Genomic DNA, 25563 nt, shown 5'->3' on the forward strand with positions numbered 1-25563 from the left:
ATCACAACCCAAGCCGCAGAACCTCACTTAGCCTCTTGCCCACCCCAAAAACACTTCGCCCTTTACACACCCCACAAACTCATCCTCTCCCACTCACTCAGTCATTCAGCCACTCATTGAAGAAGCTCCAAGGACCATGATCACCTCAGACATGATGCCGATGGACCTCCCAGCTCAAGATAAACATGCCTCCGTCTACGGCAAGCAAGTGCATGTCTCGGTAGGTCTCGATTTTGTGATCCCAAAGCATGAAGGTTCTCGAAGTGCTGTCACAGTGAACCATGAGTTCCCAATATCGGTAGAGGAGGAGGTTTTGCAAGTTGATTTGGGTTCGAGACCTTTGTCGAGTAGTTTATTTAAGGATTTGGCCCTGGGTCAGCTTAACGGTGGCCACGGTGGGTCTCGCCATTCAATAAAGGATCTTGTTGGTGATTTGGAGAGCACTTGGGGCAATTCTAATAACTGGGTCCTAAAGCTATGTGATGGGAAGCAGATTGTAATCCCTTTCTCTCTTTACCACTCTCTTGGGAGCATCTCAAATTTCTCAAAGAATGAAGGAGATGTGGGTCAGGGTAACAACACCTTTAAGGAAGAAAAGGGCATTGTTAGCTGGGTAGACGAGTGAGATACTGTCTCTATAGTCTCAGCTTCAGAGTGCGAGCTATATGACACTAAGGAGAATATAATTCAAGGGGTAGCAATGGAGGAGCCCCTTGTCTGTACAACCTTTGGTCGTGGCCAACCCTGATGTCCATTTGGAGGTGGAGGGTGATTCCATAAACCTGTCACCTTGGGTTCTTAGTCGAACTAAAGAGTTCGAGAAATCTATGGGGACTTCCTTGGAAGGTTTTGAAGTGGAAATTATTAGGCTGTTTTTAGCCTTAGAGGCCAAGAAGAAATCTGTTGTGCAGGGGGAGAGTTCTTGGAAGAAAGGTAAAAAACTGGGTACCAAAGGCAATAGGGAATTGAAGAGTTTAATAATCCCTTGGAAATTTGAGAAGGACTCTGCTTCAAGAAATGTAGTTAGGGATCAAGATTTAGTAGTACCTCAATGAATGTAAAAATAATCTCTTGGAATGTTAGGGGGCTAAATGATAGAGACAAAAGACTTTTGGTTCGGAATATGATCAGAAGCTGGGGTGATGATATTATTTGTCTTCAGGAAACAAGAATGGAGTTCATATCCAGAAGAGAGATACGAAGTTTATAGGGCTGCTAGCATGTAGATTGGCTTTATTTGGGCTCTATTGGTGCTTTTGCAGGAGTCTTGGTGTTGTGGGATAGAAGGACTGTGGAAAAAATCAATGAAGCAATGGGTTGATTTTTTGTTTCATGTAAATTAAAAAATGTAGAGGATCAATTTGATTCGGCTTTTACTAGTATTTATGGTCCAAACTCTGCCCATGATCGGCGATTACTTTGGGAGGAGCTAGTTGATTCATCGTTGGTGGAATTTGCCTTGGTGCTTGGGTGGTGATTTTAATGTAGTGCGATCACCATCAAAGCGTTCTAGTTCAGGTGCCTTCACATTTGCTATGATTGATTTTTTAGATTTTATTTCGGACAAGGTCTTATATATTGCATTTGGAAGGGGGTACATTTAGTTGGTCTAATTCTAGAGAGGTGGCTTCACGCTTTAGGCTTGACAGATTTCTACTATCTTCGGATTGGGAAGAACATTTTCTGAATATTTGTCAAAGACGACTCCAAAGGTTGCTCTTGGATCACTTCCCAATCCTTGTACATGGGGGGAATTTTCAAAGGGATAGTAGGCCATGCCGGTTTGAGAACATGTGGTTCAAGGCAGATGGTTTTGTGGACAAAGTGAGATCCTGGTGGGAATCCTACATATTTCGAGGTTCTCCAAGCTTTCAGATTGCAAGCAAACTGAAAGCTTTGAAGCTAGATTTAAAGAAATGAAATGAGGAGGAATTTGGGAATGTGGAAAGTAGGATGCGCAAGTTGTGGAAAGATCTAAACAATTTAGATTTAATTACAGATTGCTATCCTTTAACAGATGAGGAGATATTGGAGAAGGATCGGCTTCGCATTGAGCTTGAAAAGGTAACCCTTATGGAAGAAATTTGTTGGAGACAAAAATCTAAGGCGCTCTGGATTCGAGAAGGAGATAGAAACTCTAAGTTCTTCCATAGAACTACAAATTCTCATAGAAGATTTAACACCATCAACAATTTGGGGGTGAAGGGTGAATTGACATCGAATCTGAGTTCCATAGCTGGTTGCATTTCCCTCTTTTACAAACTATTATATTCTGAGAATGAAGGGCAAAGACCACTCCTTGATGAAGTGGAATTTTCTAGAATTTTCGGAGAGGATGCAGCCTGGTTGGACAGACCCTTTGAAGAAGAGGAAGTCTATGGTGTTATCAAAGATTGCAATGGTGACAAATCTCTGGGGCCAAATGGTTTCTCAATGGCTTTCTTTCAGTCTTGTTGGGATAAAGTAGGAAATTATGGAGATCTTTGGCAACTTCCACTCCTAGGCTGTTTTTGAGAAAAGCCTTAATGCCACCTTCCTTGCTCTTATTCCAAAGAAGGTCAATGCTATTAGCGTGAGAGACTTTAGACCTATTAGCCTTGTGAGTGGCATTTATAAGATCCTATCCAAGGTGCTAGCTAATAGGCTAAAAATGGTTATTTCGGGGATTATTTCTAAAACCCAAAATGCCTTTGTGCTGGATAGGCAAATCTTGGACTCGATTTTAATTGCTAATGAATTCTTGGATAGTAGACTGAAGGCAGGAGTTCCAGGTGTTTTATGTAAATTGCATGTGGAGAAAGCATTTAATCATGTGATTTGGGACTTTCTCATATATATGCTACAATGATGTGGGTTCTTTGAGTAGTGGAGGAAGTGGATTTTGTTTTGCATTTCCACAATCAAATTTTCCATTCTAATCAATGGTAGCCCTAAAAATTTCTTTAGGAGTTCTAGGGGACTACGTCAAGGTGATCCACTATGTCCGCTTTTATTTGTTATTGTGATGGAAGCTTTAAGCTGGCTATTAGATGGGGTTGTTCTGGTTGTTTATATCTCCAAATTCACTCTGGGTCCCAGATCTCATACCCCTTTAATGGTGACTCATCTCCTTTTTACAAACAATACCCTAATTAGCGCCATTAAGGCTGTGCCAAGGTTGCATATTAATCTGGCTAAATCCGAATTGGTTCCCGTTGGTGATATGTTAAATATGGGAGAGATAGTGGCCATTTTAGGGTGTAGGCAGTCCTCACTGCCAATGACTTATTTAGGACTTCCGTTGGGAGCTAAATTTAAGGATAGGGCATTTGAAACCCTATTCTTGAAAAAATGGAAAGAAGATTAGCAAGCTGGAAGCGTTTGTATCTATCAAAAGGTGGTAAGGTTACTCTACTTAATTCACTCTTTCCTATTCCGGTGGATGTTGCGAATTGCATTGAGAAACTCCAACGGGATTTTTTATGGGGTGGTATTGATGAGTCCCACAAATTCAATCTAGTTAATTGGGCCTAGGTGTGTAGCCCCTTGAAGTCTGGTGGATTGGGTTTGCAAAATTTGAGAAAATTTAACCAAGCTCTGCTTGGTAAATGGTTGTGGAGGTACGTCATAGAGACAAATCACCTTTGGTGGCGGGTTATCAAGAACAAGTATTGGAATATTTGGGGTGGATGGTGTACAAAAGAAGTAACAGTTGCTTATGGTGTTAGTCTGTGGAGAGCTATAAGACAAGGTTGGCCAGCTTTCTCTAAATCCATCATCTTCAAAGTTGGCAATGGTAGTAGAATTAAACTTTGGCATCACTTGTGGTGTGGGGGTTGTACTTTTCAGGAGGCATTTCCAGAACTTTATAGCTTTAACTGTAACAAGGATTTCTATCTTGCGGATGTCATGTCTTTTCCTAATCAGCAACTACTTTGGGATCTTCAATTCTATAAAGAGCCTCAAGATTGGGAGATGGAACAATTTGATATTTTTTTGGAATCTTATACACTCTATGACCTTTACTGGTGAAGGGCAAGACAAACTTTGCTGGAAGTCGACAAAGAATAAGGGTTTTAAGGTTAGTGAGTTCTATTTATCCCTCTTCTCGACCCCTGACAACCTTTTCCCGTGGAAACCTGTGTGGTGCTCAAACATCCCTCATAGAGTTGCTTTCTTTTCTGGGATTGCTGCCTTAGGCAAGATTTTGACCCTTGATAGATTTTGGAATAAGGGTGTACCCGTCATGGATTGGTATTATATGTGTAAAAGAAGTGGGGAGTCGGTAAACCATCTTCTTCTTCATTATCCCGTTGCTTTCGAGCTATGGTCTATGGTTTGGAGCATTTTTGGTGTGATTTAGGTGATGCCTCAAAGTGTTGCAAATTTATTTGATTTTTGGCAGGGTCCATTTGTTAGACAGCGCAATATAGACCTATAGCGGGCTGTCCCACATTGTGTGTTATGGTGTCTTTGGCGGGAAAGGAACAATGTATGCTTTGAGGGGATGGAATGGTCGATTCATGAGATTAAATCTCTCCTCCTCCACTCTTTATTTGCTTGGTGTTATGTTTTCAATTCTCTTTCTTGCTCTAATTTTTTTGTTATGTTTGATCATTGTAATTTTCGTTCTTGATGTAATCCTTTCCATGTACATTCCCAGTGTACTTGGAGCTTTTGATTTATGAAATATCGTTATTTATCAACAAAAAAAAAAAAAAAAGGATTGAGGAGACATGGCTTTGGAGGAGGGTGGTAGCTACAAGATCTGGGGAAGAATGGAGGGATGGACTTCAAAGTTGGGTAGGGATGTGCATGGTTGTTGTTTATGAAGAGGTATTCAAATGGGTTGAGAGGCATTTAGCCAACATGATCTGTTTTAGATTGGGGTGGGGAATAGATTGAGATTCTAGCAAGATTGTTGCTTTGGGGATCAACCTCTTCAAGTGACTTTCCTCACTTTGTATTAGATTTTCCTTAATAGAGGGGCTTTTGTCAAGATTTCCTTGACAAGACAGGGAGTGGGGGGAGAGGAGTTGGGATGTTTGTTTCACTCAGGATCTGAATGATTGGGAATTGGATTTAGTGGTGGAATTCATCCATGTTTAGGCATCTAATTTCCCTTCAACTAAAAGTGGGGATTGCATGAGATGGAAGTTGAAGAAGAATGGAAAATTTGATATCCATTCATTTTATAATGAGTTGCTCGGTTCCTCCTCCGTAGTCCTTCCTTGGAAAGGTATTTAGAGAGTTAAGGCCCCTCAATGAGTTTCTTTTTTTATTTGGACCGTAGCTTGGGGTCAGATACTTACAAATGACAATCTAAGAAGTAGAGGTTTTTCTTTTGTTGACTGGTGTGCCATGTGTTGTTGTTGTGGGAAGACTTTGGATCATTTACTTCTCATTGTCTAAGGCTAATCAATTGTGGTGTTTTTCCTTAAGATCTTTTGGAGTTTCGTGGGTCTTACCAAGAATAGTATTGGATATTCTTTTTTGGTTGGTGGAATTGATGGGGGAAGCTCATTAGACATTTGAAATTTAGTTCTATTGTGCTTGATAAGGTGTATATGGAGGGAGCATAATAGGTGAACGTTTAAGGATGTGGATAGTTCGAGTTGCTTGCTTCTTTTAATGCTTCTTTGTTTAATTGGTCTCGGACTTGGGGACTCACATCTAGTGACTCCCTCCCTTTGTTCTTTAGTATTCTTCTCTCTTGTATTTAATTTTCTCTTTTGTTCTTTTCTTTGTTATTCCTTGTACTTTTTGTGGTTTGGGGTGAAGATAAGATGAGGTGGTGTTAAGGGTCAAAGGAGGATTTTGATATAAAATCTTTTTATGGTTTATTGAGGGGATCTAGCTCTATTACTTTTTCCTTGGAAGAGTATATGGGTTGTGAAGGCTCCACATCGTGTCTTTTTTTGTTTGGACAACTACATGGGGGAAGGTTCTCACAACAAATCATTTAAGGAAAAGAGGTTTCACTATTATGGATTGTTGATTTGTTGTCGCCTTTGTAGAAGTGATGGGAGAGTGTGGATCATCTGCTTCTACATTATAGTGAGGAATGTCAGTTATGGAACTTTGCCCTTGGATCTTTTGGTGTTTCTTGGGTTCTACCTAAGAGAGTTATGGACTTACTGACCGGTTGGAGGAATTGGTTGGTGAAGCATTCTTTAAAATGTTTGGAATTTGGTACCATATTGTGTTATGTGGATTATTTGGAGGAAGAGAAATAATCATATTTGAGTATTCGATGCTATTTGGGTATAAGCTATTAGCTTTGTTTGTGCCATTTTTTTTAATTAGTCTTGTTCATGGGAATTTCCCACTTCTATGAAATTCATTATGCTGTTTTTTGATTCACTTTATTCTTGTACATAAGTTTTGTTTTCCTCTGTTGCTTGTACATATTTCCTAAGCTTACTTCGAGTCTAAATCTTCTGTCCCAATTGGCTGAACATCTTGAATACTTGAAAACCATATTAATGGTATAAATGCAAAATTTTAGTTCATCATACAGCTGACATGGCGTGTTGATGACAAAACTAAATACAGCTGGAGAATTAAACCCTCTTCCTCATATGGCATGAATGGCCAGCATACACGTTTGTTCCGAACTACTTCCATCTCCAAACCCGCACTTTTTCATCATAATCAATGTCATTGTACAATCAAAAGCAACAGCAATGGAAAAGCTGGCACATCACAGAGTAATAAAACATAATATAACATTTTGTACGTGAGGACATTAATTCCAACTCTTTAGAGACTTGCTGGCTTGTGAGGCCAGAGCTATTGCCTTGGCCCTTGTACTTGTCATCATCAACTCCCTCTCAGCACGGCGCTGATGTTGCCTTGCATTCTTTGCTCGCTTTGGGGCTAACCGAGTGTCTCTTTCCACAAAGGCAAGTCTAAATTTTTCAGCAACAGACAATTCGGTGGGGCTTGAAAGAGATGTAGAGACAGTCTTTGGGTTGAACCCACACACTGCCCATGTTTTAGGATCAATATCCTTGACAACATGATCGTCCAATGTAATACCTTGTAATGCTTCCCTGGGAACTGCAGCTCCTCTGAAACCAAAGGGTGATGACTTGGGATTTACTGTAATGCGGGGACATTCAGTGGACAAAATCTCCAAAGAATCTCTATCAATCTTTTCCTGCAGGAAAAAAAAAAAGTATATGAATAGTTTTGGAAGAGAAAAAAAAAACTGGTAAACAGTGGACAAAGAAAAGAATCATACAGGAGTAAGTCATACCCACACAAGCCAGCGTAATGACTCTGCACCATTTGAAATTTCCATGGTATCAAGTTCCTCCCATGAATCACCATTCACATCATTCAGCTTTGGTTTAAATATGCTCAAGCATCTCCGTGTAGTGTAGTCACTCCTTGGGGAACCTCTGCAATATTAACTTCAGTTCATAACCTGTTAGTAGGTTTGTACCCGTAGTCAAAATTCAATATCTTAGGCCAACTCAAGTAGGCCAGATGAAATAACTAGAAGATTTCAAATCAAAAGTTTTATGATTACAAAATTAATCACAGATCTTTATTTCATGAAGCTAATTCCATGTTGTAGGAGTCATCAACCAAATCTTAAAAGTGTGAGTTCTCTCGCATCCTTAAGGAACTTAAAACAAGTGCTTTTCCTATGTTCTATTTTTTTTTTTTTTGAAGTTTCATGATGCACCAACGTACTAACAAAGCATTTTTCATCCAAAGTCCACATATAAAATAGCTTAAGAGTTTTTTTCTTGAAAAAACTATAGAAGATCTTGTTACCAGATTTAAGCATCAATGCACCTTAGAACAGGTACCAAGATCAACTAAAATTAGTACCTTCTACTCTCAGTTGTTATGAAATGAAAAGAAAAAGAAGTGCAATTAATTTAGTTGCATCCTAAAACAACAAAAATAATCAATGGCTCTGCAACGAAGCTCAGACTTTAGAATTAGCCAAACTGAAACTTCTAAAAGCTTAAAAAGTTAAAGAACAAGAGTGTACCCGCATCTTAGTGTCTCTAGTGAATGGCAATTCTGCACAAGTTCAGAAAAACCAGTGGTGGTAATTTTATCACACCGACTGCAAAGAAGAAAAACCAGGTCAATTTAACTAAAGCCTCCCAAACTGAATAGATATTTGATGGCATACTATGCACTGAGCCCATTATGAATCAAGAAGGTGAAATAAACACGAAACGTATATGAGAATGAAGAAAACAAAATCTAACAATTCATTAATTTGATCAAGTGGAAGTCATGAAGGAGTACATAGATATTGGTGAGACCTACGCTTTCTCAAAACCCATCTCTACTGATTAGCCATTGTGATTAATTTGTCAATCATACAACTTATCACTGAGATTGTTAACAAAGAATATACAACTCATGATATTATTGATAACGATAGATTTTTGAGAATAAAGTCATCTACTTCATACATAAAATACATTCCATTTGTAGTCTATTTGTCCACATCAGTTTGTCAAATCTGTAATGGTCTAATGTAAATTGAAAAAAATACTAAGTTAACAAGGATCAATTCTAAAGTACATAAATAAAGTCATTCCCTTTGCATATTTCAACCAATTTCAACCATTATTCATGCCACATATCTGATGGTCCATGTAATGTGTAAGATATGAATTTATATTGAGAAAATTCAAATTTTTGTACCTTATATCCACAGCTCGGAGAGATTTGCATATTTCAACCACTTTTTCTAAGCCAAAATCAGAGACATCTGAACCAGATATGTCAAGAATTTCCCAGGAAGTATCAGCCAAAGAGATGATAACATCATCATTTAGCAGCCTCCTCCTCCTGGCAATTGCTGCCATTGCCATCTGTTTTTAATGATATCAGAAGAAATTATAAATGAACAGTAAGATTTTAAGCATTAGACTTGGATGCCAAGCTTTTTTTTTCTTTTTTTCTTTTTTCGGCTAGATGGATGTCAAACTTGTACATATGCAACATTGAAAACCTTGAGGATGCAATGATTGTCAAAAACAAAAACCCAGCCTAGTTCAATATGTTTACTGAGTGAATTGGCCAATGAGCTATAGCTCAACTGGCACTTCCTCCTCCCATAATAATGGGATGGAAAGTGGGGTCGAGGGTTCAAGACCCATTGGGTGCGTGTGTAATGTACCAATAGAAAAAGAGGAACACCAAGCAAATTCATCAAGGTGACAAGACTTGATGTAGCACACACAAATTAGGAAATCTTTAAACTTATTTTGATAGTTACAACAGTTGGGGAGGGGAGATTTGAAGCCCAAATGTCTCCGTCAAAAATATCATGAGGTGCTAGTTGAGCTATAAGGATCTTAGCAGGAATCTTTAAACTTATCAATTATGACTTTCATTTAATGGAGTCAAGTGTGACTTACTCAGCCTCTTTCCTTTCAGAGCCAACAACTTCACAAATCTTGAAGTTTTTCTTGCTACAAATCTTACAATTTACAAACTTAACTCTTTAATAGTATATAGTTTAGGTCTTGGTTTTAACCTGAGGTGTAAAGTTTTCTATTGTAATAACATATACATGAGTCAGTTTCACATTACTATGTTCATTCTTCTCTCTCATTTCAAGTTTCCTTAATGTAATAGAGCTCCAGGTATTAAGTCCTACAGAATAAGGTTGCCAGTGGCTGAAGAGCACATGGAACTCTGCCAACATTGTGAGTAATTTTATGTTATATAATACGAAAACAAGCACAAGGAAACAAGACCTTTATATATGAGTGCATGAATTTTTTCCACTAGAGTTTCTAGTCTTAGAAACCTAAAAAGTAACCCACTTCAATCTACAATCCTATAATTTATTTGCCTTTCGAATTCTCTTTCGCTAGAATATGAAATCTTCACTTATGCACTTAAGGCACGTGCCCTACCAAGATAGGACTGGCTCATATGCTGTACAGGCAACGTTTTAAGGCATGCAAAAGCATATAAACATAATAAATATTTATTCCATCTGCCCAGAATTGTCCCCAATTATTGCCATCTTATCGTATCCTTCACATTCTTCTCTCCACAACATACTCTGGATTGTTGTGGGACTAAATATTCATGGTTTTGCATAGACAACAATCTTATATTACAACTAATAGCATTTCAAGTCTAAAATTATTACACTGTTTAATCATATCTTTCACACACTTAAAATATCTCCTAAGGTGTAGATAAATTCATAACAGTGAAGGCAAAGCACATATGATTGAGCAGCTTGAGAAACACGTCTTTGCTCAAAGATTGAAGGGAATATCAAAAGCACAAACGAACATTTAATTTTCCTACACTCCCACCCCGAAAACACAAATTCTCTGCATACACTACTAGTATAATAGAAAGCCAAAGACAGTAAAAATTATCCGTGCTTGAAAGTGATGTTTGCATATACCCATTACATAAAACATCCCTCCAAAGACTGAAGCCCTATTGCTTACACAAACCTACGCATACATACATACATACATACATAGAACATATATGCTAAACTCAATACAAACATATTAGAAATACAAAATTGAGAATAGTTCGTAGTGCAACCTTAATATCCGCGGGAAAATTGATGGCAATCTCATCCAAGTCTTCAATTACATCCTCCAAATGCTTCCCTACAACTCCAAGGCACAAGCTAACCAAAGTCGGAGTCTTTTTCTTCTCGAGCAATCCTGTTATGAACAAACTCACTAAGTTCAAACAAATTCTAAAAAAATTTCGGTTTTAGCGTGCTATAGAGAGTAACATGAATCATTAAATTTCAGCAAATTATTCAATTTAAATGTCCATGCCTTGACTTTCATTCTATTTGATCCTAATAAAAAATTTCAAAATACATAAAATAAATTATTAAAAAAAAAAAAAAAAAACTTTTCTATTTCAAACCAATGGACAGATATCAAATTGCCATTCTACTTTCCTTGATTTTCTCAGCAACCAAACAGAACATATAAATTGAAAGAAGCTATGATTATTAGTTTGAAATAAGAGGGAGAGAGAGAGAGAGAGAGAGAACATACTAGAGGATTGGAAATTGGTGGTGATTTTCCTCGAAGGATTGGAATTGGAATTCAAATCTAGATTCTCCAAGGAATCTGTAACGGTCATTATAGCTTTTTTTCCTTTTTCCATCAAAACCACAAAAATCCCAAATCAGAGAGAGAGAGAGAGAGAGAGAAAGAATTATTACGAATTTGAAGAGAGAAGAAGAACTGAAGAAGCCCAATTTTATAATGTGAAAATCCAATAATTGAATTTAATGTGGCCTAAATTAAAAAACGAAATTACATTTATGTACTCATACCAAACACCCACGAGCCATTAATGTAAGGGGTTATTTTAGTAAATTTAAGTAAGGCTTTGAAAATTTTGAATCGTTATTGGTTGCAACACTGTAGTAGTTACTTTCTACTCTTTCTTGTTGTTGTATCAAAGTGTGAAAGATACGACACCGTTTCTGGGATCTGAAACCGTCTTCTTCGTACACTACAATGGTGAAAGGAGGAGGAGGGCAAAACCTGCCGGCTGACGTGGCACAGGTGATCGATCAGCTGGAACGCCATTGCTTGGCTCCCGATGGTTCTCTCGTTCCCAAACCTGCCTTCTTCGACCTCCAAATCGTATATACTCTCTCACTCATGTTTGGTTGCTCAGAAAATTCTACTCAAATTCTGCATTTCATTTCGTTTTCCTTTTTTCTGAAAACTCGTGTTTTTGAATTGATATTGAAATTTGAATGAATTGGTTAGGCGAGAGAGGAAATGTCAAGGGAAAGATTGCGATACTTGGAAGCAATGGTTAGGTTTTTAACTGCTTTTCTTTTTCAATGTTCTTTCTTTGTTTAAATGTGTTTGAAATAATTTTGGTTTGGTGGTGGATTTTTGAGTAGGCGATCTATTGCGAGGCGATGGCGATGGTGGAGGAGTATCAGCAGGCGGTTTCGGTGGGTAATCTGGGAGGAATTCGCGATGTTCAGGGCTTATACCCGCAGCTCGGCTTGATAAACTCCCCTCAGGTTTTGATTTCATAGTTTAGAAAGTTCTTATTAGAGAGCAATGCAGATACTATATGTATAATGTTCAGTTCATTTTGTTTTGAAAATTTGGTGTGGTATGTTGTCAGAATATAGGAAATTGAAGTTGTATTGTGAAGTAGTATTTTAGGATTGGATATGGATTCTGTGAATCTGATATGGATTATCTGTATCGGGAGATAAAAATTGGGTCATTTTGTTTGTGATATCCGTAAGTATGTAATTGAAAAACTGCATGGCTTTATTTGTGTTAGAATTACAGTTAAATGATTAAATTAATCATTTCCTAAAAGGCTAAGTTTGAACCCTATCTCTAGTTTACCTCCCATTTAATAGTTAAAGGAGAGTCTAGGCTCGCACGTGAGGGAAAGTGTTAAAATTTTGATTAAAGCATAAAACTCACTATTTCATAAAAGCTTAAGCTTTTTGGAGAATCGATAATTTATTATTGTGTACTTGCATTGCATTTGAAGGACAATCAACAAATCAAGAAGAGAGAGGTTGTGGGTTTTGGTTTTTAATGAATGATTTTCTTTCATGTCATTATTTGCATTGTGTTTTTATGATGGCCCTTTTAATTATGGTGGATGTGTGTAATACCAATGTGTACAGAAGACAACGGGGTTATTCTGCTTACATGGAATGTCCACGTGTGGAATTGACATGAACATGATGTGTATCTGATTTTAGGTATACGAGACATTAGAGCATCGAATGGTCCTTGCAGAAGCAGCTCAAAAGTTGAGGCTTCCTCTTATCTCCAAAGATGGTGAAATCCATGAGGATGACATTGAAAAACTCAGTATAATGTCCCGAAGCTCCCTTGATAGTACAGCTACGAGTTTCACAATCAGCTCAAGCTCAAATTCAATGAATTACACAGCTGCAAATAGCACTGCTAGTATGACAAATAATGCTCTTAGTGCTGGTGATGCAGTGGAACCTGGAGTTGGCGGTGTTCCTAATCGCTATCTTGGAATCACACCTGCTTATTTATGGCAAACTCAACTTCAAAGAACACCATTATCTGTGGTATGATACCCCGTTTGGAGAGGCGTGTAAACAGTTGTGATGTTTTTCTTTTGTCATTTGTCATTTCTCAGCTCTGAACATCGACTCTTTATGTTATTCTGTTATGTCAATCTTTTCATTGGAAATTGAAATTGAGAACTTCCTTTGACTTTGAAATTGTAGGATATGACAGAATATCAGATGTGTCTTTCTCGTGAGATTGAGGGTCGTTTAAAAGCTAAATGTGAAAAGTTAGCCGATGCCTTTGTAATGGATGACATTGGTAGGTTATATTAGTGTCTCTCTCTCTCTCTCTCTCTCTCTCCCCCACATAAGTCTAAAATAGTCCATGCATATCCTCATGACATGCGTGTCTCTGATCTATTTCTTGGTGATAAGTAGTGTTTATATATCCATGTGAAAAATCAGATGTGATCTGTGAATTAAACTGTTGATGGAGGACTTTCCATTATAGTCAATACAAGGACAATGGCTGTATGAACAGCTTGATGCACAGTATCAATTGTGGGTATATTTACTTTTGTGGTGATTACATGCATCTCATTACCCTGCCTGTGTTGATGCAGACTCGTCATCTGGGCATCAAACTTCAAGTTCACGGCTTCCAGAAAGGTTTGTGCTACTCTCACACAATTCTTTACAGCATTCTCTTCTAACTAAAGAGATTTTTTCTGCTAACCATTTTTTGTGTATTGTTTTACATGTAATTTGTACATTCCATACATACTTTTACCCTTGTTATGTAGTTGTAGTTTTTTACATGAGTCTGAATTGAAGGTCATGTCACTGGTTATAGTAGGAAACAATTAATTTTAGTTCTATTGGTAAAAAAATTCTTGTTAGGGGATGGCTTCTACATACTTTTACATGTAATATGTACTTTCTGTACATACTTTTACCCTTGTTTATGTAGTTGTAGTTGTAGTTTGTTTACACGAGTCTGAATTGAAGGCCATGTCACTGGTTAATGTAGGAAACAATTAATTTTAGCTCTATTGGTAAAAAAAAAATTCTGTTAGGGGATGGCTTCTACTCTCAGGAAAATGTAATGTGGCCTGAACATATGTGAGGTCCCCAACTTGAAATTTGGATTCTTTAATGAACAAGACAGTGACAGAAGCTTTGTAGCTAAAATTGGCTTATAAAGATAATATTGGGTCACTTTTACCTGTGTGTGTGTGTGTGTGTTTTGTTTTTTTTTCCCGGGGGGCGGTGGTGTTGGCTGCTCTCAAATTTGTTTGACAAGAAATTAACTTTGTCAAGCAAAAAAAAATAGTCAGAGAGACAAATGGTTTGGAACTTGAAAGACAGAATACCTAGCAAAAAGAGCTGATGAAACATTATAGTCCTTAGTTTACTGCACTATCTTACTTTCACTATTATCAGAGTAAAGTTGATAATTGAGGAGATTGAAAGGGAAGAAGCAGCTTTGCGAGAGGATCTCTATGCTGCAGATAGAAAATGTGCTGAATACTATAATGTATGTGTGAGAGATTTATATAATGTTGACTTTTTTCATGCACCTGTTTTACTAGGAAAATTTGTCTATGATGATTTTGACCCCTTTTCTCTGGGCCCTAACTAGGTCTTAGAGCAGATACTTGGAATTCTTATTAAGCTTGTTAAAGATTTGAAGTTACAACATCAACATAAATATGTAAGTACTTCAAAATTGTTAATATCTTCAATGGTTAGGTTTTGTTGGTATCTCTCACTATTAATGTATTTTGTTTTTGTTTACATAGGGTTCTCTTTTCCTTATTGGATTGACCTTTAACTTACAGTATTTTCACTTTTTTTAAAGGACGATCTGCAAAAAACTTGGCTTTGCAAAAGGTGTGAGACCATGAGCGCAAAATTGAGGTCTGTTGTGCCGGTTGCTGTACTTTCAAATTTGTTTTGTGCCATTAGTGTTGCTTTACAACTAAGATGATGTGGTTCTGATCCCCTGTGCTGTCATTGTCAATAAAAGTGATTTGATGCTAAATGATACGTTTGCTGACAAGCTTTTTGACGATCACTTATGAAACAAGAGATAAATTACTTTTTCCTACTTGTTTTTATATTTCATATAACATTGTGATTCATATGAACATACTATATGATTGCCTAGCAAAGCCTTTTGGATCAAAGTGTTGCTTGACAACTAAGATGGTGCAATTCAGATCCCTTGTACTGGCATTCTTAATGCAACTCTTCTAATACTAGACAATATGCATGCTGACTTGCTTTTGATGATCACTTATGAAACAAGAGATGTTTTTTTTTTTTTCTATTTGTTTTATATTTCAAATAACATTGTGATTCATATGAACATACAATATGATTGTCTAGCAGAGCCTTTTGGAACAAACTGTATAGCTGTAGATTACATTGCAGCTTTCCTTCTATACGAATTTGCAGTATTTGACCCTTGCCAAGTTCTGTGGACTGTTAGCTAGCCATTGAATCTATAGTCATTTTTTTTTTGGTATTTATTGCTGACTTGCTTGTGATCCTTCAGCATACTTTGGTGGTTTGATTAATATACTGAACACAAACATCAGTCACCAATATTTGTCATTATGGTGTTCATTTGTTCTCCTGTATATATAATATATGTTACTCTTATGGATAAGCAGATTACTTTATATGCACAAAAACGGCTTCATAATTACAGTAATTTTTGCCAGCCTAAGTTCCTGTTCTAATAGATGTTACTTTTTGCCATCACTTCTCAGGGTTTTGGAGAATGTTCTCCTGCTTGAAACTTATACTCAGGAGTCAATACCAGCACTTCATAAAATAAGGTACTACATAAAATTCTTTCTTGATTGTAAGTGCTGAGTTTGGCTGAGGGAAAATTGTTAATAGTTTAAGTCTATTTTAGGAAGTATCTTCTTGAGGCTACAGAAGAAGCTTCAATTGCATATAATAAAGCAGTAAGTTCCTCCGTTCCTTTTCTTACTTCAAATCCAAGTATCATTCTGAAGATTTGCTAAGCCAATGTCTGATGATGGTATGCCTCCTATTTGATACCCCTTATCATAATCTGTTTTAGGTCAAACTTAGTTGCAATTTATTAGGTGTTGTACGTAAAGTCCCCAGTTAAATTCAGCCATGTGGTTGAATTGACCTATGAATTACATAGTTGAATTTAATCGTTCTTGAAAAAGACGACATTGTTTTTGTCACGTTGATCAATACAGTCGTGTGGTTAAATTCAATTGAGGAACCTAAGATGCAAAACCTTACCTAAATGGTTCGACCCTCTTTCCTGTCCCTCTCTTTATTGATTCAACTTTTTTTCTAGGTTACACGTCTTCGTGAGTATCAAGGTGTAGATCCTCACTTTGATACAATTGCAAGGCAGTACCATGATATTGTAAAGGTAAGATCAATATGTTGTATGCTGTGATTTACTTGGCTCCTGTGGCAATTCTAATATGTCATGATTTCCTAACAGAAATTGGAAAATATGCAATGGACGATCCACCAAGTTGAGATGGACCTGAAACGCTTACCAGATCACCAAACTACATGAACTTTTACTGCCATTAACACCCCCCCCCCCCCCTCTCCCACCCTCTTTAAATACTATCTTGATGTATAATGGCGCATGTCCAATTCATTTTCCTTACCAGCCAGCTTTGTGTCGTGTCATGTAGTCAATGTTAATGAAAAAGAACTCATTAGGGTTTCTTTAATGTATCATAGCTTATGATTTGGCCTTTCTACGTGTGCTTTGAACTTGGTGGATTGGTCATCAACAGCAGGTTGGGAGGGTTTCCGATTGAGAACCAATGCGCTTATAGGAGGCACCTGTAAATTTTCATTACATTTGCTCAGGCCCCGCGCCTACGGCTGACTTTTTTAATTAGGAAGTGATTTCCTGCCCTGAGTTTTAAATCTCCCCGTGAAAGTGGAAGCATATCCGTGTTGTCTTGAGTAGCATGAATTTCAAATATTCATGCCAAAATACATGGATTCACATGCATGAATGGTTGAAACTTAGAATGCATCGTTGTAACTGTGTGGAGATTTTTTTTGTAAATTAAAATAAAAAAATAAAAAAAAAAAAAGAAAGAAGAATAGTCCAAACATTTCTAGTAAAGTTTACTCTTTGAACTCCTATTTTTCCAAGTAATAGTTGCTCCACATTTGACATTACTTGATTGCAACCGGTGCATGCTGCACTAATAGATCTGGTATTTAGGGGTTAAGATGGAAATCCTGAGCTCTTTGCCGTCCCATATTGATGGTATTATTGATGAGGGTGGCAATACTTCCTGATGGCGATTGACAGGGTTTTATGGTAATACGGAGACTTCGAGAAGGGTGGAATCATGGCAACTTCGCTATTCCCTCTCTATTGTGTCTCCTTTACCTTGGGTGGTAATTGGTGACTTTAATGAAATTCGGTTGGATTCTGAAAAAGAAGGTGGTGCTCCATGGCCCAAGCAACAGATGGCCAGGTTTAATAACGTCATTAATTCTTTTGGGCTTTAGGAGGTTGGATTTATTGGGCCTAAGTTTACTCGGCTTTTCCAAAGAAGTGATGGGTTTCAAATTAGAGAGAGGCTTGATAGGGCTTTAATGAATTTGGGTTGGGCTTCATTGTTTCCCTCGGCAAAGTTGATCCATAAGACTTCATCAACCTCAGATTATAATCCATTACTACTACAATTCATGGCTGTTAAGAAACGGGACAAATCTACAAAAACTTTCAGATTTGAGTCCATGTGGTTGAAAGAACCCAAGTGTGAAGAAATTGTGACCGAAGCTTGGAATGAAGGTTTGGTGGCAGCCACTTCACATCCCCTGTTGACGTGTTTGAATTCATGCAAAAAAAAACTCCAAGAGTGGAACCAGTCTGAATTTGGGCATGTGGGCAAGAAGGTAGCTCAGCTTCAAAAGCTTTTGGAAGTTTTGGAGATGCAGCCAACTAGCCCGGAGGTCATTAAACACATGAGGGAGACTAGGGTGGAGCTTAATTGCTGGCTAGAGAAGGAGGCAGCCATGTGGAAACAAAGAGCTCGGGTTGATTGGTTTAGAGAGGGGGACCGAAACACAGGTTTTTTTCATGCTGAAGTATCTTCAAGGTATCAGAAAAACTTGATTGAAGGGATTCTAGATTCAGATGAAGTTTGGCAGGTAGAGGAGGACGAAATTGAGAAGGTGTTTGTAAAGTATTATTCTGAGCTTTTCTCCTCATTAAACCCCACGGATTTCAATGAACTTTTGGAAGTAGTCCAACTGAAGGTGTCTTAGCATATGAATGAGCAGTTGATTAAGGAGTTCCAACCAAATGAAGTGTACAAAGCTTTGAAACAGACGTATCCTCTTAAGGCCTTGGGACCTGATGGTATGCCTCTTCTTTTCTATTAGCACTTTTGGCCCACTGTGGGTAATGTAGTCACTAAATCTGTCCTTGATTTTCTTAATTCTGGTATTATTCCTCCCCATTTCAATGATGCTCAGATTGTTGTAGTGCCCAAAATTAATAAATCACAAAAAGTTACTGAATTTAGACCGATCAGTTTATGTAATGTGGTGTATAAAATGCCTACCAAGACCCTTGCTAATAAGTTGAAGAAAAATCCTTCTTGCAATAATTAGTGATACTCCAAGTGCATTTGTTAATGACAGACTTATCACTGATAACATTTTAGTTGCTTTTGAAACAATGCATCACATTAGTTATAAGAAATCAAGGAATAAAGGGGAGATGGCTTTGAAGCTGGACATGAGCAAAGCTTATGATAAGGTGGAATGAGTGTGCCTGGAGAAAATTATGCAGTGATTGGGTTTTTGTCCTAGATGGAGGACCCTTATGATGCAGTGTGTCTCTACAGTGACTTACTCCATCCGTATTAATGGTAAGCCGAAAGGCCATATTGTCCCTTCAAGGGGTCTTAGACAAGGTGATTCTATTTCACCCTATCTTTTCCTGCTTTGTGCTAAGGGTTTATCTGCTTTAATTAAGACTAGATTTGGGGGCACAAGTTATTAAACAACATGAAAAATATTTGGGCCTACCATCTCTTGTGGGGAAGAATAGAAAGAACTCATTCAAGGGAATCAAAGAAAAGTTGGCAAAGAAGGTGGCGGGATGGGAGGAAAAATTACTTTCAAAACAGGTAAGGAGATTTTGATTAAAGCAGTGGCCTAGACAATTTCTACGTATGGTATGAGTTGTTTCAAGATTCCAGATAAATTTTGTGATGAGATGGCTAGCCTTATGAGGAACTTTTGGTGGGGGCAAATAAGAGATGAAATGAAGATGACTTAGATTAGTTGGGATAAACTCTGTACTTCTAAAGCTCAAGGGGGGTTGGGGTTTTAACAACTTAAACAATTCAATCTTGCTTTATTAGCTAAGCAGGGATGAAGATTACAATTGGGTGGAGACTCACTGTTCTATCAAGTTTTTAAGGTGAAGTATTTTCCAAGTAGTGACTTTCTACAAGCTAGTTTGGGTGCAAATCCATCTTACGTGTGGCGAAGTATCATGGCAGGACAGAATATTGTCAAAAAAGGAATGAGATGGCAGGTAGGCAATGGACAAAGCATTCGAAAATGGATGGATAAATGGACCCTTAATCCCTCAACATACAAGATTATATGTCCTCCGGCTGGTCTTCCTTTGGAGGCTCAGGTGTGTAAATTAATTGAGCTAACTCTTGGAACGTGGAAAGCTGATTTAATTCAAAGCATTTTTCTTCCACACGAAGCTGACAACATTTGCAGCATCGCTTTGAGTTTTGAGCTCCCTGAGGATAAACAGGTCTGGGCTCCTACATACAATGGTAGATTCAGTGTTAGAAATGTGTACAGGGTGGCTGTGGAGCTTGCCTTTGAAGGCTCGGCTGGGACTGCTTCTGATGACAGTAGGATGAGGAGATTTTGGAAACATATATGGCAGCTTAATATTCCTCACAAGGTTTGCCATTTTGCATGGAGAGCCTACCAAGACTCTCTTCCCATTAAAGAAAATTTAATGCATAGGAAAGTCTTGACTGAGGGATGCTATGAGTTGTGCAACTCGGGACTGGAGAGTTCAAACCATTTGTTCTGGGAATGTAGCAAGGCACGAGAGGCATGGGATAGTCTAAAGCTATTCAATATTCTGCCATTCATTCGTTTCTCATCCTTCATGGATATGGTCTAGTATGGGATGGTTGAAGCTGACTGGGACTCGAAACTGATTGGAAAAGTAATCATGGTGGCATGGTCTCCTGGACAAATAGAATTGAATTTTGGCATGGAGGGGTGAAGAAAAGCTCTACAAGAATCGGGTATGGTGCTTTAGAGTATTTAGCAGAGTACCAGGAATGTGTTGCCGAGCCGGTGTAGTGACGGGATGTCCAGCCTGAATTTTGGAAGCCACCACCTAGTGAAAAGTTTAAAATCAATATTGACGGAGCTGTCTTTGTTGATCAAAAAGCTACAGGTGTGGGTGTTTTAATCAGGGATGAGGAAGGTAATATTATTGGTGCCCTTAGAAAGAAAGTTTGGGCTCCTCTCAAAGCAATAGAAATTGAAGCGAAGGCAGTGGAGGTTGGTTCGCAATTTGCTAAAGATCTTAGTATACATGACTTTATTCTTGAAGGTGACTCCCTTTTGGTGATCAATGCTCTGAAGGAACTCTCTCCACCACCCTCTTCTATGGTTGCCATTATTTCTAGCTCTTTGTTAGTTTCTCAAGAGTTTAGACAGGTTGTTTTTTCACGTCCGTTGGCAAGGCAATAGGCCAGCTCGTTTATTAGCTAAATATGCTTCAGGCATAGATAATTATTCAGTTTGGTTAGAAGAGGATACGTGTTTCCTTAACCAAGCTTTGATTCAAGATGTAACTTACTTTTCTTTGATTTAATAAAGTTTTCAGTGTTTCCCATAAAAAAAGAAGAAGGTTAATAGAAAGATTTTACCCAATAAATAGGCTAGCTCGTCGAAAATCTCATGCACTTTTTTGTATGGTTACTATGAATGTTACTCCTTAAACATTATAAAGTGTAATGGGTTGGTAATTAATTTGAATAATGAAAAATGGTTTTGGTCCGCCAGACACCTAAATCTCAAATAAAAACAAAGTCCTGAATTCGCTAGATTCCCAGTTGTATAAAAAAAAATCCATGATAAGATCCTCGGCTGCGAAAGAGAAAGCATTAGGTGAAGTGTCATGTATACAATCGTCCTATGTGGTAAGAAATTTTGATAAAGCTTACGGGAAATTTGATGTAAGTTACCCTATTAAATTGATCCGTTTTCTTATCTGAAAATTTTTAATCTCTCAAGTTAGAGAAATAACCAAATTGGTTTATTAGATTTGGTTTGTTGAGTGGACAGAAAATGTTATCATATGTATTTTCAAACTAAAATGTGATAAAAATTTATATTAATTTTATTTTCTCCCCTTCTCTTTTTTATTTTTTAATTACTTTCTCTGGAGGGTTCTGCCGAATCCGCCCCACTTCCGTGGACCAATTGCTGTTAGGAAATAATTTTAATCCAAATAGACACTACAATAACAGAATATTAAAATAAGTTTAAGAATAATCTTGCAGAGTTATAAAATCACACCACTACATTTTCTTTAAAGATCAATTTGTGTCAACCAAAGCAAAGTTAGGTGTGAAGTGGTTTCTGGATGGAATAACCGCCTAAAGATTATAGTGACTGTCTTATCTTTATTTTTTGGACACACTTTCACACGGATTTTAAAACAACCTTCTATAATAGCTTTTCTCTATTCTCACTCTTCACTCTCTATCTCCATACTCTCTTCCTTTCTACTATCAGTTTTTCCTTGTTGCAAAATTCACAAATAAACTCAACCGAAAGCATCGCACCACTTGGAAGCATCTTGGTCGTCAATCATATAAAAGGCTTAGCTAAGATTTGGCCTCTTGGCCGAATGTGGGCCAAAAGCCACACCCACCCCCAATGAGGGGTTAAAGACAATTATGTCATCTGTCACCCCAAGAAAGAGCCGCTTAGTGACATGAGAGTCGTTAATTTTACTTCTCACTTCTTCTTTTTTTTACTACCAAATTTCTAACAGTAAAAATTTAGAATTCAATTTAAATATTAAGCGTTTGAAACACACACATTCTATGATCCATTATCTTATATATATCTTATATAATGTTAAATACAAGATTATAGCCTGAGGGAAATGTGTGCAGGATTAGAGATATTGATATAGGAATTAGCATGGCACATACTAGCAACCTGTGAAGTCTAAATCAAAAGATTTCCACTATCGTCCACAGAGTTTCTTATGTAATTTGAAGAAAGAAGCAATGGAACATGTGTTTTTGAGTTGCCCAATCGCAGTGCAAGTCTGGTCTCTATCACCGTAGCCTTTGCAAACTACAAGTATACAACTACAAAACCTGGGACATTTGAATATGAGAGAAGGTGACGATGTCTTTGGTCAATTAGTTTTGCTCAATTAAAAGCGATTTTGTATTTGAAGTTTTCGTAAAAGATTTTGAGATCTACATGATTAGAGAACTTGAGTGCACGACAACTATCATAACAGGACATCATCTTTACATACCAAAATTAAAAGACAGATGGTTGGTTTGGAATCAACTTATTTTGCTAAAATTGAATTTTTTTATTATTAAAAATACTATAAATAAAAGTAAAAATTAGTTGAAATGGTACAATAAAACTCATAAATAGTATAAAAAAGTGCAGTAGAGCTCATGAATAATATAAAAAATAAGCTAGATAGTAAAATAAGTTGGCAAAATTAATCATGCCAAACAGACACAGAATAATATTTAAATGTTTTTTATTGTTAATAAAAATTAAAAAAAAATCACTTATGTATTTTCACTTTAAAAAAAAGTAATCACTTACGTATTAAAATGTATAAATCTTGCATATATTTTATTTAGATCTCTCTCTATACGAGCTCCGTCTTTCTAGTTTGTTTTTTTTTATTATAAATGTGTCTCTCAATTAGGGGTGGCAATTCGTGTTCGCGTGTCGGGTTCGTGTCGTGTCAAGTCATGAGTATTCGACTACATAGGTCAACACTAACCCGACCTGTTTATTAAACGGGTCAAGATTTCTCAACCCTAACACGACCCATTTATTAAACGGGTCAGTCGTGTCGACTTGTTTATCAGATTTTATCAAAATGAAAAATAAAAATTAATGAAAAAACAAACAAATAAATATTTTTAATATAAAATTCAGAACTAACGAGAATCGCTATCACAAATAATCATTCAAAATTAAAGCATATCCCAATATCACAAATAATCAATCACAATATGTCAAAGAAAATAAATCACAACAACTAATAAGTTTATATACCTAGAGTTTGAAGGGTATATTGGTAAAATATCATTTAATTAAACGGGTCAGACGGGTCAAACAGGTTCTATGTGTTCAACACTAACCCAACCCATTTATTAAACGGGTTAGTCGTGTCAACCCGAATATGACACGAACCCGTTAAGCCTCAACCCATAACCTGCTAATTTCGTGTCGTGTCGTGTCGGGTTCGCGGGTTGTGTCAAATTTTGCCACCCCTACTCTCAATAGCATGTAAAGTGAAATTAGGAAAATCTATTTTATGGCTTTTCAGTCTTACTTTCTTAAGAGCAAAACAAAACAAAACAAAAAGGAATTTTAGAAAACAATAATGAAAATAAAAAAGAAACACGCCTTTACGCTCTGTTTGTTTTGCTAGAAAACTTTCTGTAAAGATAGTTTTCCACATTTTCTAGTGTTTGGTAGCACACAAAAAACTGGTCAACGGAAAACTATCTTTAGTCAATAGAAAATCCTAATAAAAATAAAGCTTGTTTTTTATAGGTTGTTTTCCAAAAAAAAAAATTTTGGAAAACAATCTCTCACACACAATACGCTCTCTCACTCTTACTCTCTTCCCTTTTCTTTTTCTTTCCTCGCACCCTCACTGTCACTAACTTTGGTCTCTTCTCTTCCATAGATCTCTCTCCCTCACACTCTCTCCATATTTCTCTTTCCCTTCATAACACAGTTCTTTGAGTAGATTTTTTTCCCTCATTGCTCAATAATTATTTCATTCCTCTCTATCAACTTGCAAAAGAGAACATATTTGCAGCAATAATTATTTCATTCCTCTCCACCAAAATCCCAATTCTTTACTTTGAATTTCAAACTTGATTTTATTTTTTCTCTAAGAAATTTTTGGTTTGATGGATTCCAAGTAGAAGTTTTTTTTTCACATAAAAGTGCTAAAAAAAATAGAAATAAAAAAGAAGAAAGAATGAATGAAAGAAGTAAAAGACAAGAATTTTCAACACAATGCCTATATGACTCTAAATTGCTTTTACATAGAATAATCTTTTTCATTGATAAATACATTATGCAGATACTATGTAGTACTATTATCCATGTGGAAGCCTACTGGTAGGATGGATTGTGTGGCCTTGGGGCATGGCTTCTTCCTTGTAAGGTTGTCATTGAAAGAAGATTATGAAAATATCCTTAGGAAGGGTCTTTGGTTTATTGGTGAGCATTTCCTCTCCATTAGGCCATGGGAGCCGAATTTCCGACTTGCATCAGCGAGTGTTACCTCGATAGCAGTTTGGGTAAGACTCAACGAACTCCCAATTGAGTATTACAATGTGGAAGCTCTTCTCCAGATTAGCAAATCCATTGGCAATGTTCTAAGAATAGATACTCATACTGCCTCAGAAGCTAGAGGAAGGTTTGCTAGACTATGTGTTCATATAGATATTGACAAGCCTTTAATCACAGCAATATTAATTGGGAAGTTGGAATAACCCGTATGTTATGAAGGCATTCAAAAGCTATGCTTCTCTTGTGGAAGAATGGGTCACCGGAGGGAAAATTGCTCGTACACAATCCGCCATTGTTCTTAGATGCATGAGGTGGGAAAGGTGGTTGTTGAGGACAGAGGAGAGCAGCCACGCGAAGTGCATGGCTTGGATAATGCCAAATTGGGTGAGGGGTCCACCAAGGGTGTACAAGAGGACGTGCAAGAGGGTGCACAGGACGCTATGTATGGGCCATGGGTAGTGGTTGGTAGGAAAAAGAATGGGACAAGAACCCAAAGGAATGGAGGGACCCTCCTTGGAGTTGCCAACGGTCAGATGCAGGGAATTCGTGGAAATGGAGGTAATGCCAATTTGGGCCTAAAGAAGGTGGAGTCCAATATAGGCCTAGTAGAGAAGCCAAACGGAAGCTTTCTCCTCCAAGAGTAATCAATAAAGCCCAGTTGGTGAGCTCCCTTCAAACCATAAGGAATGATTCGCCTGCACAAGCCCAAACACCGACGAATGTAAGCCTAAAGAGGTTAGAGCTAGATAACTTGGATTTCCGGGTTAAAGGTGAAGTGGGTCAACTTAAGCCCAATCATAAAGCTTCGGTAAAGGACAAGAAGGTCCTTGCTCGTGCTAGGGCATCTCAAGCCTCTTCAATAGGTGCTGCGGAGAGAGAACAGAGCAGCTGCGTTATGCACTTCCACTGTGATAGAGAAAGCAGCTTTGTTG

The 25563-nt window shown here is 37.4% G+C and overlaps 3 protein-coding genes across 3 annotated transcripts; 2 read left to right on the plus strand and 1 right to left on the minus strand.

The window, feature by feature from the left end:
* Window positions 1–6461: 6461 nt before the first annotated feature.
* Window positions 6462–11201, minus strand: LOC142641556 (uncharacterized). Its single transcript, XM_075816004.1, has 6 exons — window positions 11016–11201; window positions 10543–10667; window positions 8662–8831; window positions 7991–8068; window positions 7241–7385; window positions 6462–7141 (listed from the first exon to the last, which is right to left on the minus strand). The coding sequence occupies exons 1-6, from the start codon at window positions 11125–11127 to the stop codon at window positions 6728–6730; spliced, it is 1044 nt and encodes a 347-aa protein (XP_075672119.1). The 5' UTR covers window positions 11128–11201; the 3' UTR covers window positions 6462–6727.
* Window positions 11202–11400: 199 nt separating this feature from the next.
* On the plus strand, window positions 11401–16948 carry LOC142641741 (AUGMIN subunit 4). Its single transcript, XM_075816227.1, has 13 exons — window positions 11401–11615; window positions 11745–11792; window positions 11885–12010; window positions 12719–13060; window positions 13223–13322; window positions 13627–13672; window positions 14447–14540; window positions 14646–14717; window positions 14865–14923; window positions 15781–15849; window positions 15930–15981; window positions 16353–16430; window positions 16506–16948. Exons 1-13 carry the CDS (start codon window positions 11487–11489, stop codon window positions 16581–16583), a joined length of 1293 nt encoding a protein of 430 aa, XP_075672342.1. The 5' UTR covers window positions 11401–11486; the 3' UTR covers window positions 16584–16948.
* A 780-nt stretch (window positions 16949–17728) lies between these two features.
* Window positions 17729–18310, plus strand: LOC142639416 (uncharacterized). The gene has a single exon (XM_075813602.1). It carries the CDS (start codon window positions 17729–17731, stop codon window positions 18308–18310), a length of 582 nt encoding a protein of 193 aa, XP_075669717.1.
* The last annotated feature ends 7253 nt before the right edge of the window (window positions 18311–25563 follow it).

This window comes from Castanea sativa, chromosome 6 (genome assembly GCF_040712315.1).
Source record: "Castanea sativa cultivar Marrone di Chiusa Pesio chromosome 6, ASM4071231v1".
Lineage (NCBI taxonomy): Eukaryota > Viridiplantae > Streptophyta > Magnoliopsida > Fagales > Fagaceae > Castanea > Castanea sativa.

What these genes read in the sequence shown, in the direction of transcription:
- LOC142641556 (XM_075816004.1), bottom strand. Translation starts at nt 11,127, where the DNA reads ATGGAAAAAGGAAAAAAAGCTATAATGACCGTTACAGATTCCTTGGAG. An exon ending in CACCAATTTCCAATCCTCTA is followed by an intron (nt 10,668 to 11,015) that starts GTATGTTCTCTC and finishes TGTTCATAACAG; the next exon opens with GATTGCTCGAGAAGAAAAAG. An exon ending in CTAGAGACACTAAGATGCGG is followed by an intron (nt 7,386 to 7,990) that starts GTACACTCTTGT and finishes TTAATATTGCAG; the next exon opens with AGGTTCCCCAAGGAGTGACT.
- LOC142641741 (XM_075816227.1), top strand. Translation starts at nt 11,487, where the DNA reads ATGGTGAAAGGAGGAGGAGGGCAAAACCTGCCGGCTGACGTGGCACAG. An exon ending in AAAGAACACCATTATCTGTG is followed by an intron (nt 13,061 to 13,222) that starts GTATGATACCCC and finishes TTGAAATTGTAG; the next exon opens with GATATGACAGAATATCAGAT. An exon ending in ACCATGAGCGCAAAATTGAG is followed by an intron (nt 14,924 to 15,780) that starts GTCTGTTGTGCC and finishes ATCACTTCTCAG; the next exon opens with GGTTTTGGAGAATGTTCTCC.
- LOC142639416 (XM_075813602.1), top strand. Translation starts at nt 17,729, where the DNA reads ATGGCTGTTAAGAAACGGGACAAATCTACAAAAACTTTCAGATTTGAG.